General features: G+C 44.0%; 4 protein-coding genes and 1 non-coding gene across 6 annotated transcripts; all 5 read right to left on the reverse strand.

Annotated features, from left to right (window-relative positions):
- Positions 1 to 2,106: 2,106 nt before the first annotated feature.
- Positions 2,107 to 5,695, reverse strand: PP2C53 (protein phosphatase 2C 53-like). Of its 2 annotated transcripts, none has more exons than NM_001402656.1 (4): positions 4,726 to 5,695; positions 4,288 to 4,614; positions 4,085 to 4,190; positions 2,107 to 2,896 (listed from the first exon to the last, which is right to left on the reverse strand). In NM_001402656.1, exons 1-4 carry the CDS (start codon positions 4,849 to 4,851, stop codon positions 2,550 to 2,552), a joined length of 906 nt encoding a protein of 301 aa, NP_001389585.1. In that variant the 5' UTR covers positions 4,852 to 5,695; the 3' UTR covers positions 2,107 to 2,549. The 2 variants fall into 2 exon arrangements, with proteins under 2 accessions (NP_001389585.1, NP_001389584.1); NM_001402655.1 differs by having other exon boundaries at positions 4,715 to 5,652.
- Positions 5,696 to 7,374: 1,679 nt separating this feature from the next.
- TRNAG-GCC (transfer RNA glycine (anticodon GCC)) lies at positions 7,375 to 7,445 on the reverse strand. The gene has a single exon. It is a non-coding gene; the product is annotated as a tRNA-Gly (tRNA).
- A 1,328-nt stretch (positions 7,446 to 8,773) lies between these two features.
- LOC4339799 (protein ALP1-like) lies at positions 8,774 to 10,389 on the reverse strand. The gene has a single exon (XM_015785360.3). It carries the CDS (start codon positions 10,237 to 10,239, stop codon positions 8,968 to 8,970), a length of 1,272 nt encoding a protein of 423 aa, XP_015640846.1. The 5' UTR covers positions 10,240 to 10,389; the 3' UTR covers positions 8,774 to 8,967.
- A 781-nt stretch (positions 10,390 to 11,170) lies between these two features.
- Positions 11,171 to 15,300, reverse strand: LOC4339800 (V-type proton ATPase subunit C). The gene is made up of 11 exons (XM_015785058.2): positions 15,084 to 15,300; positions 14,930 to 14,998; positions 14,714 to 14,841; positions 14,510 to 14,609; positions 13,987 to 14,054; positions 13,711 to 13,852; positions 13,232 to 13,348; positions 12,926 to 13,051; positions 11,934 to 12,017; positions 11,763 to 11,842; positions 11,171 to 11,675 (listed from the first exon to the last, which is right to left on the reverse strand). The coding sequence occupies exons 1-11, from the start codon at positions 15,204 to 15,206 to the stop codon at positions 11,579 to 11,581; spliced, it is 1,134 nt and encodes a 377-aa protein (XP_015640544.1). The 5' UTR covers positions 15,207 to 15,300; the 3' UTR covers positions 11,171 to 11,578.
- An 896-nt stretch (positions 15,301 to 16,196) lies between these two features.
- LOC4339801 (pistil-specific extensin-like protein) lies at positions 16,197 to 17,701 on the reverse strand. Its single transcript, XM_015783749.3, has 2 exons — positions 17,512 to 17,701; positions 16,197 to 16,819 (listed from the first exon to the last, which is right to left on the reverse strand). Exons 1-2 carry the CDS (start codon positions 17,687 to 17,689, stop codon positions 16,521 to 16,523), a joined length of 477 nt encoding a protein of 158 aa, XP_015639235.1. The 5' UTR covers positions 17,690 to 17,701; the 3' UTR covers positions 16,197 to 16,520.
- Between the last annotated feature and the right edge of the window lie 408 nt (positions 17,702 to 18,109).

An 18,109-nucleotide genomic window follows, 5' to 3' on the forward strand; every position in this document is an offset into this window, starting at 1 on the left:
TTTAGAGCTCTAGCAAACTAGCATGGACTATGGATAGGGGAGGCCTCCCCCATCCCCCCCCCCCAAAAAAAAACACGCACACAACAATAGCAACAGCTTTGTTGGTGTGGCTTTATAAACTGATGCCTTCTTTCTTAATAAATTTTGACCGGCAAAAGTATTATCTAAAATAAAAATATCTAATAACCATATATCTTTCTGTATCATAATTTAAAATAGAGTGAATTGCACATTGGACTACCTTTTATTACCATAGTTACACATTGGACTAGGGACAAAGTAATATTTTCACTTTGGACTAAATAATTTTACACAAGTTTCAGATTGGGCCGGTGTTTCCTCCATCTCCCCTCTCTTCTCTTCTTCATTGAGCTGAAGCCACTGTACGTGAGCTTGAGCACTACCATGTCCTCCCTTTATTGATACTAAAACTAGCATGTTAGGTAAGGTGATACGATTAGTTTAATTTAGGGTGAATAGCTAATTTAGTCCCTCAAGTTTTACCGAAGGCTCAATTTGGTCCTTCACGTTTCATTTTGTCCACATAGCTCCTCTAAATATTTATTTTGGCTTGAAATCATCCTTGGGCCCACTTAATATGCCATATGGCTATTTCTAGTCAATATTTCTATTAGAAAATATCCCTTTTGCCCTTAATTTGTATACTATATACTAGAAAAGAGGAAACCAAGATGAATAAACAACATTGCAGATGTACTTCCCATTATTTCAACATGTGCACATGAAACTTAAGCAATTGCTATCGTATAGTACATAATTTATTTTCGTTTTACATAATTTACTATGCATTATCTATAAATAAAATCAAGCATGTAATTTTTGTTTTATATATGTGAATGATGGGGATATAAGTGTCATTTATCAAGAGAGTTGTTGGTTCAAGGATAAGTTTGAACTAAAATAAAAACTTGAAGGACTAATAAGGATAGATTGAAACATCAAGGACTAAATTGAGCCTCAGATAAAACTTGAAGGACCACTTTGGCTATTCACCCTTTAATTTAGTCATTAGCATACTAAAGTCTTCATCTTCCCCATGTGTGGTTGGGATTGAGCTCTCTGGTGAAAGCAACCTGCATACTCGACCCCAATTACTTTGCCTATTCTAGTCCCTGACGAAGTGTTGTAGTACTGCTCCCACGCTCGAGCTCAGGCACCAGCAATGACTTCAGCATTATCACCATGCACTTCATCTCAGCTTGAGCACCTGTACCGGTGCTGAACCTGTGATGATTTGCTACTCTTCCCTCCAGATTGGATAGGGTGATTGGAGTTTGGAAAACTGTCGTACTTCTACCTCCTCCTGATCGGTGATAGCATAACAAGAACAGGTTGGGAGAGAGATAATAAGGCTGCCTGACTCGGAGAAGATGAGGGGTGGTGCAGAGTGAAACAAATGGCAAGGTTATGTGGTGCAAAGTGGAAATCATGGCTAAGACCTTGTCCAAGCTGCAACAAGGGTAAAAATACATGACCCAAACTGCAATTTACTCTTTAAAATATCTACTATTATAAAAATTGAAGATGTTTTTTCCGGTACTTTGGTACGTCATCCGTGTATCCGTGTATGAGTCGGTTTTTAAGTTTGTTCGTTTTTGGAAATACAGATATGTATTTGAGTCAGGTTTTAAGTTCGTTTTTTGGAAATGCATGAGCAATCGTATAAGATATCTCTCTAAAAACTTACATGCTAACTTGAGGTGATTGGACTCCTAATTGCAGCTCATGATTGAAATAAATAAATATATACATTGTAGCTGTATCATATACCTATTAAGTATTATCATTTTCTTTACATTGATATGATATATTATCTATGAAAAACCTTTAAATTTTCGTATATTTTTATACTACTATTTTTTTATCATAATCATTTGATAAGTTGACTCCCCTAATACTCAGATCCTAGTTTCGTCACTGGTCTTGGTCTCCTACACTTCTGCAAACTAAAGTTAACTAGAGTCCGGTTTCTCTTCAGCTCACCAGTGTACAAGTTCAGGTTCAGACATTATTTTCTCTGTATTTCAAGTACTCCAAAATCGGCAAGTACATTGACCGTCTTGAACAAGGGAGAAACACCAGGTATTGATCACAAGGGAAGGCACAAGAAAGATATAGGAGTATATATGAAACAGCAATTGCAAGTAGCAGTATCTTTACCGGTTAACAAAAACGATTAATGCCAGAGGCAGAAACCCAATCTGTCCTAGGACTCCTACCTACATCTACAGATTTTGTTATGTTTTCTGTCTTGTCTTGAGAGACCCCAAAATTCCCAGATCCACCTTATGTCCTCGACCCTGAATCAGATTTGGGAGTCTGTACCGTGTAGAAAAATACAGTATACTAGTAGTACATCCCTCGGCAGAAATAAATGGCGAGGGCAAAGAAGCAGCTGCAGCTGCAGCAGCACCAGTACTGAACAGCAGCTAAACAAATTGTACCGGTGCAGCAGCTAAATAAATTGTCTTGGATTTCCCACATTTCTAGCTTCCTATAAACTATTGTTATTGTTCATGGAGGCAATGTCATGCTTTGCTCTTGAACTTCCTATGTGCCTTGAGGTCAATTACAACGACAGTGATGTTGTCCTTGCTCCCCTTCTGTAGGGCAAGCTTGGACAAGTAGTCGGCAGCTGCTTGAGCAGCCGGATCTGAAGAATCACCGCTTATTTGGGCCGATGACGTTGATGCGGTGGCCGCATTCTTCTTGTGCCATAGTAATATCCTCTTGCGAGCAGCATCACAGACCTCTTCGTTCGACATTACATCCCAAAGGCCATCACTTGCAAGAATAAGGCAATCATCGTCTTTTGCACGAGCGACAACTGTGACCTCAGGGACCGGGATTATATATGGCTTCAGGTATTTGTCCCCTGCAAATACATCAATGCACAGACCAGAAGTATTGGCAAGCGCACCAATAAATCAAACATAATTTATCTACTTTGAACTTTGAAGTATCAACAAAAGCCATATATTAAAGACATTGAAATCAAATTACCAGTCACAGAATAACATGTTAAGAGCAACAAAAACTGACAGGATACATGAACACTGGAACTAATAAACCGGGGTACAACAGAAGAATAGCATGATGTTATGATTCTCTCTCTAGTTTGAAGCATCAATACAGCAAAAGCGAATCAGAGTAAATGCTGATGAAAGAGTTATTCAAGTCTTGTGATATATATTGGGCCAGGCTTTCTCCCTTAAGATTCAATGGGAAGAAACCTCATCTGACTGCAACAGTAAATTAACAAATATGATTGACTGCTGTGCAGCAACATGGGTGAAGGTGTGAAGCTAACATCCAAAGCTCAATTGATGCACAATGGCACATTATTACATCAGTCCTTACAATCCTCGATATAGTACAGCTGTTCCTTGATCACAATGAATGCAAACAATGGCTTATACAGCTGTCGTGTAGTTAGTGACTCATCCTAGTGTTTGGTATGACAGAAATCACTACTTTGAAGTATTCTGCCATTTAGTATTACTCTTAATATTTTTCCATCAAGGTGATCTCAATGTCTAAGTCTCTCATATTCTCTTATATTTTCCTATTGTGAACTGCATGTATACTCACCAAACGCCTATACCAGTATCGCATATGGCAACATAGCTAACAAATATAGAAATATATGCCTGAATCATAGCATCGCAAATCACTTAACAGTATGACTAGGAACAAACTAACAAAGTAATTAGCCGAGGAGCTCTCTCTGCCACCATAGGTACAAACTCACTACCAGTTGCAAACAATCGCATTGATGCAAGGTATTTGTAAATAAACTTGGGGGTACAATGTCATTACACCAGGGAGCAACAATCAGCCAGTGATTTTTCACTTAGAAAAGTCACAAACCCTAGAGCACCATATATCATCACAATTCAGAACAAAATAACAAAATGAACCAGTCAAGAGACTTTTCCTTTGACACATCAATTACCCAATCAGCTATCATCAGCACAGTCACATCAGTAAAGTTGGAGAAGCATAAACAATGAAGCACAAACAAACACTGGTTCAATTATGTCAAAAGGGTGAGAATGCATACCGATTGATCGCGACATGGCAAGAACACCGAGAACTCGATAACCATTCCATTGGATAACCTTGCCACCCAGCGCCTCAATCCTCGCGTACTCGTCTTCCCTATTTGGCTGAAGCACGAAGAAGAACAAGGCAATTCGTATCCAATTATCCTCAGGACTCGAGTCAATTACTCATACATGGAATCAATGGGAGTCCATGGCTTACTTTATGATCTAGTGACAGGGGCAGGGGCTGCTTGCCCCGGCAGAGAACAGCACGCGAGTCACCGCAGTTGGCTACGATGACATGTGACGAGCAAACGACTGCGACGACAGCAGTTGACCCCACGGTGTCTGGAGCAACAGGCGGTGCTCCAGACGCAGCATTTCCTCCCACCTCAGCGTCAACACGACTGAAGCAATCCACGAACGCCTTCTCCCACAGCTTCTTGGACTCAAGGCCAGATAAGTCAGAGCCACACGCGTCGTCCTCCGCTCTACGCAGCTCCTCTGTCAGTACGGCGTGGATCCTCTTCCTGCAGTAATTGGCAACCTGCAACAGATGAGAGCATGGAGAAAAGGTTATCATCGGTGTGTTGGATTCGTTTAATGTGCTGTGACTGTGATGAGGCAAAAACAAAAGCAAAGGGAACCTGAACGCCACCGTGGCCATCGTAGACGGCGAAGAAATGGGCTGGAAGGCGGAAGGAGGCCCGGTCGAGGCCGTCGACTGCCGCGTCGCCGGCAACCATCCACAGAGGAAGGTCGAAAAATCGCGGGACCACGGCATAGTCGTCCTCCATCTCCGGGCGGCGGCCGCAAATGGACTCCAGCCCCCAGAGCGGAACGCAGTCCATGGCGAACACGCTCCTCGCAGTGGCCCCCACAGCCCTCGGCTCGGCAGCCTCCGCGACGGCGACGGAGGCGGCGGTGAGGTCGTCGAACAAGACGGCGGGCCCCGCGAGGAGCGAAGTGCCTAGCTCGGCGAAGCCCTCGAAGTCGGCGCTGGCGACGCTGCTGCAGTCGCTGGCGACGGAGCACGGGCTCCCGCAGGCGGAGTCGTCTCCGGGGGCGGGGACGGGGGCGGTGAGGGGCGGCAGCGCGGCGCCCAGAGCCTCTTCCATGGCCTCGGCGACGGCGGCGGCGGCGGCTAAGAGCGTGAAGCTAAGCGTGGGGGCAGGAGGAGCGGCGGGCAGGGCGAGGTCCTCCATGGGAATGAGAGAGGGGGAGGGGCGGAGTAGTGTCAGAGGTGGTGGGGATCGGCATGGTGTGGTGGAGTGGAGGCGCGATGGCGAGCAGGCGGTGGGCGTGGGGGCCTACTCATGGGCGGATCTGGAGCGAATCCAGAGGTAGGTGAGGGAGGGAGATGGCGGCTCACGGGAGGTGCCCTGGGGAAGAAGGAATTGAAGCAGCAGCGCCGGACTCACACAGAGAGCCACAAACCGCGCGCGCAGCCAGCTGCTCGACTCGATCCAGCACAGCACTACCTTGCCGACGCGGCCGCCGCCTCCGCCTCCGCCTCCGACGCCGGTGACGCCGACCGAGAGTCGAGTTGATGAGAGGAGGGATTTGGGAATGGATCGGGTTGCGTGGGGAGGAGAGGGGAGGAGGCGCTGGCTGGCTGGCGGGTGGAGGACGAAGAGGAGGATGGGCCCCGGCCTGTCAGTGACACAGTGGGTAGGGGTGTTGACATCACCACGTGCTGACGTCTGGGCCGTTGATGGGGGCCTGCCTTGGAAATGGCGTGGACACGTGGCGACGCGCTCAGCCAGTGGTGTGCTGCCACCACTCTACCCCCTCATCACCAAACATATTTTACTGTACACTGCACTCCCATCCCATCTCATCTCATCTCATCTCATCTCATGTGTAAGTACAACTACTCGGTTCTCTCGGTTTCACCTCTACCGAATTTATTCTAAATTTTTTCTTTAAAATTCTAACTTTTTTATCACATCAAAACTTCTCTACACACAATCTTCCAATTTTTCCGTCACATCGTTTCAATTTCAACCAAACTTTCAATTTTAGCGTGAACTAAACACACCAGCTCGGTTAATTTCTAGCTCGGTTTGAGAAGTCAATTCATATTATTCCTTTTTATTTGGGGTGTGTTTAGAAACTGCATTTTTACCTTTTTTCCCCCTCCTATTTGGTAGTATATGCTTTTGGGGATGAGGTGAGGACCAAATACCATTTCATTCACCAAAGCCAATCCAAACACACGTTTACAATGGATAAATTTTTAAATAAAATACTATCACAAGCATATTTTTTTTTGTGTGAGAATGACAATGTGGGGGTCTGGACCAACATATGAGGCCTTGGCCCTTTAAGTGCCAGTGAACCATCATGTTTCTTAAATAAAACTGATTGAAACAGGTTAAATGTGGGCTAAGGTTTTGTGTGTGCGACAGTGTGAGGCAGAGGTAGTTTCACGTTGACGGTTAGGATGGCTCACTCAGATAACAATATACGGATTGTATCATTGCGGTTTCAGCCATTAAAATTTTCAACTTGATTATGGGATTTTTTTTCATAGAAGTTTATTTTTCAGCATTTACTTTTGGATCGCTAAGAACATGTGTATAGAAGTTTTATTCACAAATTAATGTTTATTTATAAATAGAGATAATTCAAAAAATGCTATTGACAAGCATCCAAATCCCAGAAATACCATCGACAAGTATAAGTTCCAAGAAATGCCATCTTACAAATGACTTTGTCCCAAAAATGCCATCGCCGTTAGGGTTCCATTCATTCCACGATATTAAAATTCTATAGGATGAACAGTGTATTTAACGGCGCAAAATGGATAGAACCCTAATGACGATGGTATTTTTAGGACAAAATCGTTTGTATGATGATATTTCTTAGAATTTACACTTGTCGATGATATTTCTTAGAACTCACATTTCTTGGATTATCTCTTATAAATATGCTATTTGAAATATGCCAACCGATGAGGCTGCAGAATTCTCGGATGGAGCAACCACTCATTTGATGACCCTGACGGAGCTAGAGCTAGAATTGGTCAGCGTAACAATAATCAGTCCGTCCGCGTCATGCTTCCAAGTTACAGCACGGTGTGAAAAATGAAAAACATCTGACAAGCCGCTCTTTACAACAAGTCAACAACGGCATTTTGCGCTAACAGTAAAGTCCCTGCAAACCTGTAATGGCCATTTTGTTGGTGCTTCATGCTGAAGTAAAACCGGGAAAAAAAACGTATTTAACATCAGCACATAGATGGAAGGAAGGCAAAAAAAGAGAGAGAGAGAGAGAGAGAGAGAGTGAGAGAGAAAAGAAAAAATGCACCAGCCGGGAATCGAACCCGGGTCTGTACCGTGGCAGGGTACTATTCTACCACTAGACCACTGGTGCCATTCATGTCACAGACTTCCATTTTCTTTTTCACTAGTCTAGTTTCTAGTAGTATCGTCTAGTTCTATTCCCTCTGTACCATAATACTGGGACGTTGACATTTTGCTTGGATTGTTTGACCACTCGTCTTATACTGTGTTTAGCTCCCTTCAAACTTTTAACTTTTTCGTCACATCAAATATTTGGACACATGCATATAGCATTAAATGTGGACGAAAAAAACTAAATGCACAGTTCGCATGTAAAATGTGAGACAAATCTTTTAAGCCTAATTACGCTATGATTTGATAATATGATGCTACAGTAAATATTTGCTAATGACGGATTAATAAGACTTAATAGATTCGTCTCACAGTTTACAGGCGGAATCTGTAATTTTTTTATTAGTCTACATTTAATACTTTAAATGTGTTTTCGTATACGTCAAAATTTTTTTTTTGCCAAAACAACTAAACATGGCCTTATTCAAAAAAATTGTGCAAATATAAAAAACGAAAAGCTGTGACTAAAGTAATTTGGATAATAAAGTAAAAATAATAATAATAATTTCAAAAAAAGTTTTGAATGAGACGAATAGTCAAACAGTGTAAGCAAAATGTCAAAATCCTTTATATTATGGGACAGAAGAAGTAACATGTTTCCTTTGAAATGTCAAAAGTCAAGACACACAACCCCACTGTAACAAAAACACTAACCAAAGGTACAGACTACAGAATGATTTATTAAGCAATAGTATTCCCAGAGTGGTTGGTCACCAGAGGAACTAAAGCTCAGCACGTATACTGTTGTAATGCTACTGTATATGTTTTGCTACTTTAGCATTGACAGCACACCGTTGGGGGAGCAATGCACATTTGGCCAACAAGCATATCAAAAGATCCAGAACAAAAATTTCGGCAAGCCTCATGGTCCTACAGTGGCATCTCTCAACCTAGGATTGGATTCAATGTCATCCCCTACAATTAAAGTTTCAAGGCCACACTAATCGTTCGTGCAATGAAGGATAAGCTATAGAAAAATAAACGAAACAAATTAAAAAAACAATTTGTCGTTAGAACTTTTATTCTTATTCATTTAAAGCAAAGCTAATGCTGAAAATAAAAGCCACTAAATTCAAAGTTTGAATTCTGGATGTGGCTGATAAGTTGACATGTAGAGGAGATTTGTACGAGGGGTAAAATTTTCAGGTCAGACAATAGAACAAAGCGCAGAATTCTAGTATCCTACCCAAATACTGTAGGTCGTGCTTACTTATAGGAGTAAATATTCAGCTTGTATGTGTAATTTACCAGTACCAGGATAAAGAATAGTCCAAAAAGCAAAGCAAATTTTGAAACGAAGCGATGTATTCCAGTGATTTATTAACGAGGAGGGCAAAGCATCACATTTCAATCTTGTGTTATTGTTGTTGTTGAGTGGAGCACCTAAACTAATCTATAGCAATAACAAGAACAAACAGGAGGGGAGGAGGGAAACCTCAATACAGTGTTTGTAGTGCAGATTGGGACGGAAATCGAAATGATCAGAAGAAGGCGGTGCCGGCCAATCCGCGGTGGAGGAGGTTGTGCGCGATGTCGTCCCTCACCTTGTTGGCGGACTCCGACTGCACAAGCACGGTGTCGTCCTCCTCCTCGTCGGGGGGGAGGTCGCAGCGGAGGTCGGGGTCCATGTCCTCCCCCCTGGTCTCGCAGATGTTGTGGAGGACGCAGCAGGCGGCGAGCACCGCGGGGAGGTCCTGCAGCTTCACCTCCGTGCGCTTCTGCAGGCACGCCCACCGCCCCTTGAGGCGGACGAACGCCTCCGTGGCCACGCGCCGGACCTCGCCCACCTTCTCGTTGAAGGCGTGCTGCGTCCACGTCAGGTTGCGCTGCGCGTAGGGGACCAGCATCCACTCCGTCAGCGGGTAGCTCGCGCCGCCCACCACCCACGACATCGACCCAGCCGCCGCCGACGCCCGCTGGTGCAGCGCCGACTTGCGGAGCACCTGCTCGTCGCTCATGGACCCCGGCCACCCGATGCAGACGTCGGTGAAGGTGCCGTCGGGGCCGACGACGCCCTGGAGGGTGATGGAGTAGGAGGTCTTGTGGTTGCGCTCCGTGTGGCGGCGGTTCAAGTAGGCGGCGACGGAGACCTTGGGGGCGATGATGGGGATGTGCGTGGTGTACATGGCGCCCACCACCCCCGGGACACCCGAGGTGGCCTCGAAGCGCGTCTTGTAGGCGGTGGAGGTGGGGTGGTCGGGCCAGTGGAGGAAGCGCGGCATGAGGAGGTTGCGGATGGCGGCGCAGACCTCGAGGATGAGCTTGTGGCAGGTGGAGATGCCGAGGCCGAAGCGCTTGGAGACGACGCGGAGTGGCTCCCCCGTGGCGAGGCGCCAGACGCAGACGGCGACGCGCTGGCGGACGGGGATGGCGGCGCGGAGGGCGGTGTCCTCCTTGGCGACGGCGGCGGCGAGCGCGTCGCAGAGGAAGTGGAAGGTGGGGCGGGACATGCGGAAGGCGCGGCGGAAGTCGGCCTCCGGGTAGTCGGCGCTGCTGCACAGCTCCCACCACGCGCGCGACCGGTCCTTCACCCACAGCCGCCGCTGCTGGTGCGGCGACGACGACGACGAGGCGTCAGCGTCATCTGCCTCTTGGTGGTCGTTGAGCTGGAGGAGGGGGAGCTCGTGGCGCGGTGGAGGTGGCGGTGGCGGGGCGTCGTCGAGGGAGGTGAGTATGTTGTCGATGGGCGTGGTGTCGCCGGCGTCGTGGGCTTGGGGCTTGGATTCGCCGCGCTTGCGACGCCGGTTGGACATCACGTGTATCTCCTTCTCCTATGGAGGAGGAGAAATCGATCGATTTGGAGATTGAATCAAATCAAATCAAATCATCAAATGGGCAAGCAGAAGCAAGGCAATGGATTCATACAAGGAACGGAACGGGGGTAGGTGAAACAAGACTACTCTAGGAGTATTAGTACACTCCTAGAGTATTATTTATACAAGAAAAATACTGCACTACTGAAGGAGTATACTAGTAGCAGAATGGAATAGTAGTACTGGTGAGGATATTGGTTGGGTGTGTAATGTGAACGCCGGCGCCGGAATGGACCGGATCATCGACGACAAAATGCAATCTCGAGGATGCCATTTCCTCCTCTCTTCTCACGCGACGCGATGAGGGGGATTGGATTGATTTTGCCCATTAATCATCTTCTTATGTGCCTAGCCTAGCTGTTTCTTCTTCATCCACATTACTCCTATTAATCTTAATTACTCCTTGCATTTTTTTTTCCATCTATGACTATTCTGATCCATCCTTCTCCTTGCCGACCTCACCCCGCTCTCATAACGCGGTCCTACTCAAATCAAAATGAGGCGATCACCTCCATTGGGATCCTCTTCAGTGAATCAATAATTCATCAGACTCACATATGTTAATGATAACATCATGAGACTTTGATGCTGATCCAATTTCACCCACCCTCACCTCTCACCTTGACCATCATCTCCTCTTGTGTCTTGTCTACTCCACTATCATCAGTGGGAACTGGGTCACCAAGGATTGACGTTCTATACATAACCCCCAACTTGTCCTTCTGTCACAACACCATCAGTATTATCATGTACGGGGTACGGTGCACCACCCTACTGAATGTGAAAACACAACCACCTTTCTATTTATATATGAGTGCAACAGTCGTAATCGTCAAAGAAAAAAGGAGACAGCTCGAATTCAACAACAAACTGTTTACAATCAGGCTCGGCGACCTGAATTATTTATATTGATCTTTTATTACGAACCTGGCTGCTCAAAGTTACAAAAACATAATATCCACAACATCTTACACGGTGCTCTCAAAGCACAATAGATATACTAAAGGAAACAGTTGGAATATTGTAGTTGCCGGGGATAAAATAGTCCAAACAGATACCCTATTGTGCCAGGAAAATAGTCCAGGTTCCCCCAAAAAGCTACATTATTGATCGGTTCAAACTACAGGATCATATAAGCTGGGTAAATAAATCAAGAAAGAATTGACGTATCACAATTATAATATACACCGAACCATTCGCTGGTTTTTTGTTTGCCAAAGTAGTAATTACTCCAAAACACTGCCTTGCCTGGCCACAGGTAGCAAGGAACATACTGTGCTCAGATAAAATTTATTGTGAAGGAAACATAGGGGTGAGCCTCGGTTTCACCTCCCAGACCAGCTACACCAACATCGTCTTCAGATTTCCAGTAAATACTGCAATTCAGAGGCTCAATTAATGACAAAAGCAGGTGCATGTTGTGACTAACAATGCAATGAACACAAACTCAAACGCTGAATTACCTATGGACATTGCCACAGAGTTCCTCCAGGATGCTCCTTACTTTCTTTTCACCCTTTTGAGAAGGTGCTAGAACAGCAGACTGATGAAAACATAAACAGCATATGATATTAGATCAGGCATCAAAGTACAAATTTGACTATCATATACTACGTAACAGTAGAATAGATTACCAGGAATGATGGGGGAAGACCATATCTAAGAATGCTCTCTACAAAGACACGCACAGCACAGAAGTGCATCCAGGAACTGAATACCTGCAGAATAGTTTTATGTAAGCAATTACAACTGAGCACCATGAAAACACAAGTTCACGAGGAATGAATCAAAGAAAAAGCAAACCACAAAACCCAACAATCAAGAAACATATGTGCTACTCCCTCCGTCAATGACTAGGACATGATGAGACAACCTAGTACAACGAATCTGGACATGACTAGGTTGTATCCCATCCTTGACTAGGTTGGTTTTTTTTTTTGGGACATAGTGAATATGTAATAAGTATGTCTATAGCCTATAGAGCTAGGCTCTAACTAACTCAGTTCAGTAAACAAATCCTTCATGACGGCAATTCACTGCATAAGCAGAGATAAACAACAGCAGAATTATTTTCTTTTACGCACATAGAGAAGCACAAAGTTTTGCACTTTAGCATGACGTACATAAATGGTATTCTGCACAAATTAAAATAGACAATTATGGATAATAAACACAAGCTTATTAATACATCCCAGAAACAAGGATTTATCCCTGAATAATAAGGTTCTAGTGAGATAATAACAGCAGTAGGAAGAACTTGCAGTATGCCATGAAGTTATAACTTACTAAAATCCTTATGTAAAATTTAAACATAAAACACAGCGTGGCATCTATCTATTGCTGGCAAGTGGCAACTGAGACCAGACAATATCTTCTTACTGGTTCAGATTCCGCATAATTGGATGCTTTTAAGGACAATTAAGACCGTCAGGCTACTAAAGGAGATGAAAACATATTTATCTCTATTCTGGTGCAAAATGATGAAATGAACATCAAACATTAATTGGTAGTAATTTTAATAGAACTTACATGAAACAAAAATGACATTCATAAGAATAAAAAAGTTCTTCTCTAAAGAAATGTCATTGTTGACAGGATTATTAAATAAGCCTAAAAAGACATGCACCTCACTGTAGCTGGCATAGCACCATTGCAGAAGTGATGCCCTCATTGCTTCCTGGTCTTGCATTAGCTTTTCCAGCTCTTCCTTCCTACTTTCCTGTGCTTCAGAACTATACTCAAAATCGCGAACCTGTATTTCAACGTAATACAAGTTAATGGGTGACAGAGAATTGCCAGATTGATGGGGACAGAAAAACAAGACTGAATTTCTGTCCCAAGTTATTTGGAACTCCTAAGGCTCTAGGGATAAAAGCTAAATGTGAAGTGTAAACAAAGGTTTTTGATGAAAAAGTTAGGACGGCAAATTTACCTGGAAACCTTTTTCACGTGCACGGACCTTAAAGTTGTCAACAACCTTAGCAAACAATGTTACCGTGTAGAGAGCATACTCATTGTCCTCATAAAGTTTTTTAGACGATCTCGGTACCTATAAATCAATAATTAGTTCAAGGAAAAAAGCACTCAAATATAACAACCAATTACGAATACTAATCACATCAACATGTAGTGCTGGAAAAAAAAACAAGGTCCTTATAAGGGCTAAATAAAACAATCTGAGTAAAGAATTTACAGGTCAAACAGATCTTTACTTTAAGTGGTTTCTACAGGGGTAACATCTCCTGCTAGTAGAACTATTAACGCCACAAGTGGTAACAAACTAAACATTGTTGGATTGAACAAAAACTACAAAAGTAAAATAAGCAACTTGCTGAAAGGACGAAAATCATATAAATAGTTGAAATGACAGTCTATTACTAACCATGTCACTATAAAAGAGCATATACTTACCACAAATGTGTCAAGGGACTCATAGCTTGACAACCAATCCTTTTGAGAGTACTTAGGAACAACTGCAAGGAGTGTCACTAGATGTTCTGATGTGACCATATCCTCTGGTTTTACCAGATTGGAAAGATCACGAACTGCTAAGCTATACAGAAGGAAAACAAACTAATTAGAGTTGACTAACAAAAGATGAAACCATACCCTCGCATTTCTGAGTCCTTTGAAATAAAACAAGAAAGAATTGGCTTAAAGCCAAAAACTCAGTGGCATGCAATCTACCTTCCAGTTTGCTTTCTGTTGATCGCACTAAGCTGGCTCCTTACATTATTGTATTCCGCTCCTCGAACCTGAAGGTAAAAAACACATTCAGCTCAGCTGTTGTAAATTCAACAGGTCACGCTGTAGTGTTGTGCGTGATAACTCAATGCTAAAAAAGGAGACGTGGATGCCTAATCACAAGAATATGGTTGTGTTGATAGCTGGCTAGAACAACAGAACATACCAAAACAGAAACCAAGCTAGACCCTGTAAAAACACACTTGGCAGGAGAACAAAGCTCACTAGCTTGAACTTTGCACGTTATGGAGATAATGTCAAAACTTGCCTACTTGTTGCAAAGCAAGCAAACAATTCCCGCTGAACGGCAAAACTTTATGTCTTATGTACAAGAAGAATAAGAATACACCAAGTGTCGTTAATTAATGACTAGAGACAGCATTAGGGTCGAAACATATTAACAGCACTATATGTAGGTTGGGTCTTGACTAGTGATTATGTGGTCGCAAGGGAAAAAGGTCATCACCTTCATGTCATCTTCAATCTTGGAGACCTGTGATTGGATGCTGCCGACAATCTCCTTGAGCGGTGACATCGTTGGGTATTTGCCCTCATCCCACACAAACCTAGAAAAGAAGAAGAAGCAAAGGAAGGAAGAGGTAGAGAGCTTTAGCAAAAGAGTTGGAATCGCTAAGCTGAGAGGCAGCAGGGGCAGGAGCGAGCGAGCGACCTGGTGAGGTAGGTGTCGACGGGGACGCCGTCAACGGTGAGAGCCCCACTCTCGACACCCCCGGCGCGCTCTAGCTCCTCGATCTGCCTCCGGATCTTGTGCGAGACCCCCTCGATGAAGACGTTGGACTGCAGCAGCGGCAGGAATAATAGGAATCGCGTGAGAGCTGGGGGGCAAGGGAGATCGAGATCGGGGAGAAGAGAAGAGATGGGTTACCTTGACGAGATCGTCGCTGAGGGCGAGGAGGGAGTCGAGCGTGCCGACGCGGAGATCGGGGACGTTGAACTGCGGGCGGGAGGCGGAGGAGGAGGGTGAGGATGGTGGTGGCGGAAGGAAGGAAGGAAGGAAGGAAGGCGGGGAGGATGCTTACCCGGTAGAGCGGCGTGTCGAAGGAGTGGCGCGAGATGGAGTCCTGGAGGCGCGCCCAGAGAGAATTGGCGGTGGAGCCAGGAGTCTGCACGGGAAGAGACACGATCCAATAACGTGTGGCCATCTCCGCCGCAGCCGGAAGCTCGCCGGCGGTGAGGAGGAGGGATTCGGGGTGGAGATCGATCGGAGTCGGAGTCGGAGGGGAAAACAAAACAGACGAGACGAGAGAGGAACCCAAACCCAAACTACTACTCCTAGGTGGAAGCGTCCGTGGGTTGGTTAATGGGCCGAACCCAGTAAGCCCACCTTTTCTATGAATCTGATGTCAAACAAACTGGAGTAGCTGGTTTCCCTTTTATTTTTTTTCAAAAAAAAAATGTTGATTTAGACTTGCTACTATATTACTACAACTCCTAGCTAATCTGCTTTATATTTCTACGCGTACAACTGTATTTTGTATTGGATTAGAGTGATAGACTAGTTTCTATCCCTATAAACATAAATATGTTTCTCCTAAAATACATAGATATATTTTATATACAATAGATGTTGAATTTGATCATATACAACTCTTAGGGTGTCCCCCTCGTCTTTTTCGCGCATGTTTTTCTAAGTGCTAAACAATGTGTTTTTACAATAATCTTATATAAAAAGTTGTTTTGATTTTCTTTTGCACGCATACTTTTCAGGCTGCTAAACACTGTGCTTTTTTTTAAAAAAAAAAAGAAGAATCTTCTACAAGCAAGTTGCTTTAAAAAATTGTATTCATCCAAGAGTTCAAAACAATTAATATTTAATTAATCATTTACTAACGACTCACCTTTTGCATATCTTCTCATTTCCTCTCCCCTCAAACATTCCCTTAACTTCTAGTATATACTTCATATACAATTATATCGATCAATCTACACTATTATAACATGTATTCATCGTTTACTCCAATTTACATGGGTATTTCTAAGCCCTCGGAGCAAATGTGAGGGCTTCTTTTCAACCTTTTGTATAATAGTATGCGAAATAGTAATTGATAGATTGATGATGGCAGCATTTCAGGTCAACAGAGCAGTTGAGCTGGCAACTATACATAAGTATATTTGTAATGTGACAAGCAGGCTCAAGGCTGTAAGAGACCACAAACATCAATATATGCTGATGAACTTACACAGCACCAATAGCTGAAAAGCCCAAATCAACACTGATAATAGTTTCATACATCATCTTCCATGCCTCCCAGAAATCGGCTTCTTGATACCCAACATGTCCTATGAAAGAAGCCAATTCAATTCAGGAGATCAAGCTCAACAGGGTCTTTCCACAACTATCATTTGGAAATCTGATTACAGTGCTGGACTTGTAAATACAATCAAACTCGCACCGTTCCCAGTCAATCATCAAACACAAGAGCACTACAGATCCAAATAATAGTTAATTGGCGATCTTATAGGCTTGGAAGGGATCCTGCTCGTATGAACTCTTTGAGAAGGGCCTTCTCCCCGTTAATCTTCTTCTTCTCCGCAGCATCGCGTGGCTTGATCTTGCGCTTCTCCTCCAGCATCCATTTGTACAGCTGGCGCTGATCGTCTTGGGAGATTGGTGTGAGCACCTTTATGGGTGCAACAATTGGTTCTGCAGGCTTCTCAGCAGCCGCGGGAGATGAGGTCGGCGTAGAAGAAGTAGGATCATTCTCGGTATCTTTCTTTCCCGAGTCCTTTTGGTAGGTCCTCATAAGCATATAAGCTGCATATTGTTATAAGGATGTTAATAACTGAACTATAATAGCATTTGAGTAAGAAAAGCAGAAGTGCAGAATAACAGCACATAAGAGCTACAGAAGTGGATCTCTTTCAGAACTTAAAGAATATATATACATATATGCGCTCAATTTATGCATGTACTATATTTCTTCAGTACTACATTAATATCCTGTTAATAGATATGCTCAAATATACTGAGGAGACAAAAAATGCACAAATATGATTGGCAGCTCTGGTTTACCATTACATGCATAACACTTGAGAAGAAACAAGAACAACTAGAATAAACGTAAATACAGTAGTAGTAAATGGCACTGCAGATGCTAAGACAACAATGCACTAGTCTAGCCCAAACAAGGCAGAGACAGAAGTTGCCCCCAATGTGAGTAAAAGATTATGTGTAGTTGATGAGCTTATATTAATATAAGTTTACTGAAGCGGATGGATCTTTCAGTGATGAGACATGTGAGTAAAGCCGAGAGTGAATGCAACAACCAACCCGCCTAAGAGATGAATACTGATATAGCCCCAACTGCTGGTGCGACCAACAGTAGTCAGCCCTGGGTACGGAGGTGATCCCGCAAGGAGGAGTAGCAGCGCAGCGGTAGAGGTAAGGTAGATGACAAGGACGCGGCATCGGGTAAGCTAAGTAGAGAAGGAAAGGGGTGAGCTGACCTCCGACGAAGACGTTGGCGGCGAGGAGGAAGGGGAACATGCGGCGCATGAAGCTCTTCTTGGCCTCCGGAGGCGGCGGCGGCGGCGCATGAGGAGGAGGCTTGGGCTTGCCCTCCACCGGAGGCGGGGGCGGCGGCGGAGGAGGAGCATGAGGAGGCGGCTGCTTGGGCTTGGCCATGTCCTTGAGATTGGATTTAGATTCTCTCTCTGTCTCGCTATAGTAGGAGTACACAGCACAGCCAGACAGAGAGACAGACTGGGAGTGGGAGGGAGGGGAAAGGGAAGCCAACACAACACAACAATGGCTGCCACCCAACCCAAGCACAAGGAATAAAATGCAAGCAATGGGGGAAAAACAACAACAATGGCTTGAGTGGCTTTTTTCCCCTTGAACAGTGAACAGCTAAATAACCAAATGATTTTGTAATAATTATTCGAGAGTGTAAACGAATTAAGTAGTAACTATTATGAATGAAGTTAAAGAGTATCATACTTTGATTTTTTTCTTTATTGTTGAGAAATCCTACTAATTTGACTTCTTTCCTTTGGGTGGTTAGGACAATAAAATACAGTACTCCTTTCTTTCTGCTGTGACTGT

Source organism: Oryza sativa, chromosome 5 (assembly GCF_034140825.1).
Source record: "Oryza sativa Japonica Group chromosome 5, ASM3414082v1".
Taxonomy (NCBI): domain Eukaryota; kingdom Viridiplantae; phylum Streptophyta; class Magnoliopsida; order Poales; family Poaceae; genus Oryza; species Oryza sativa.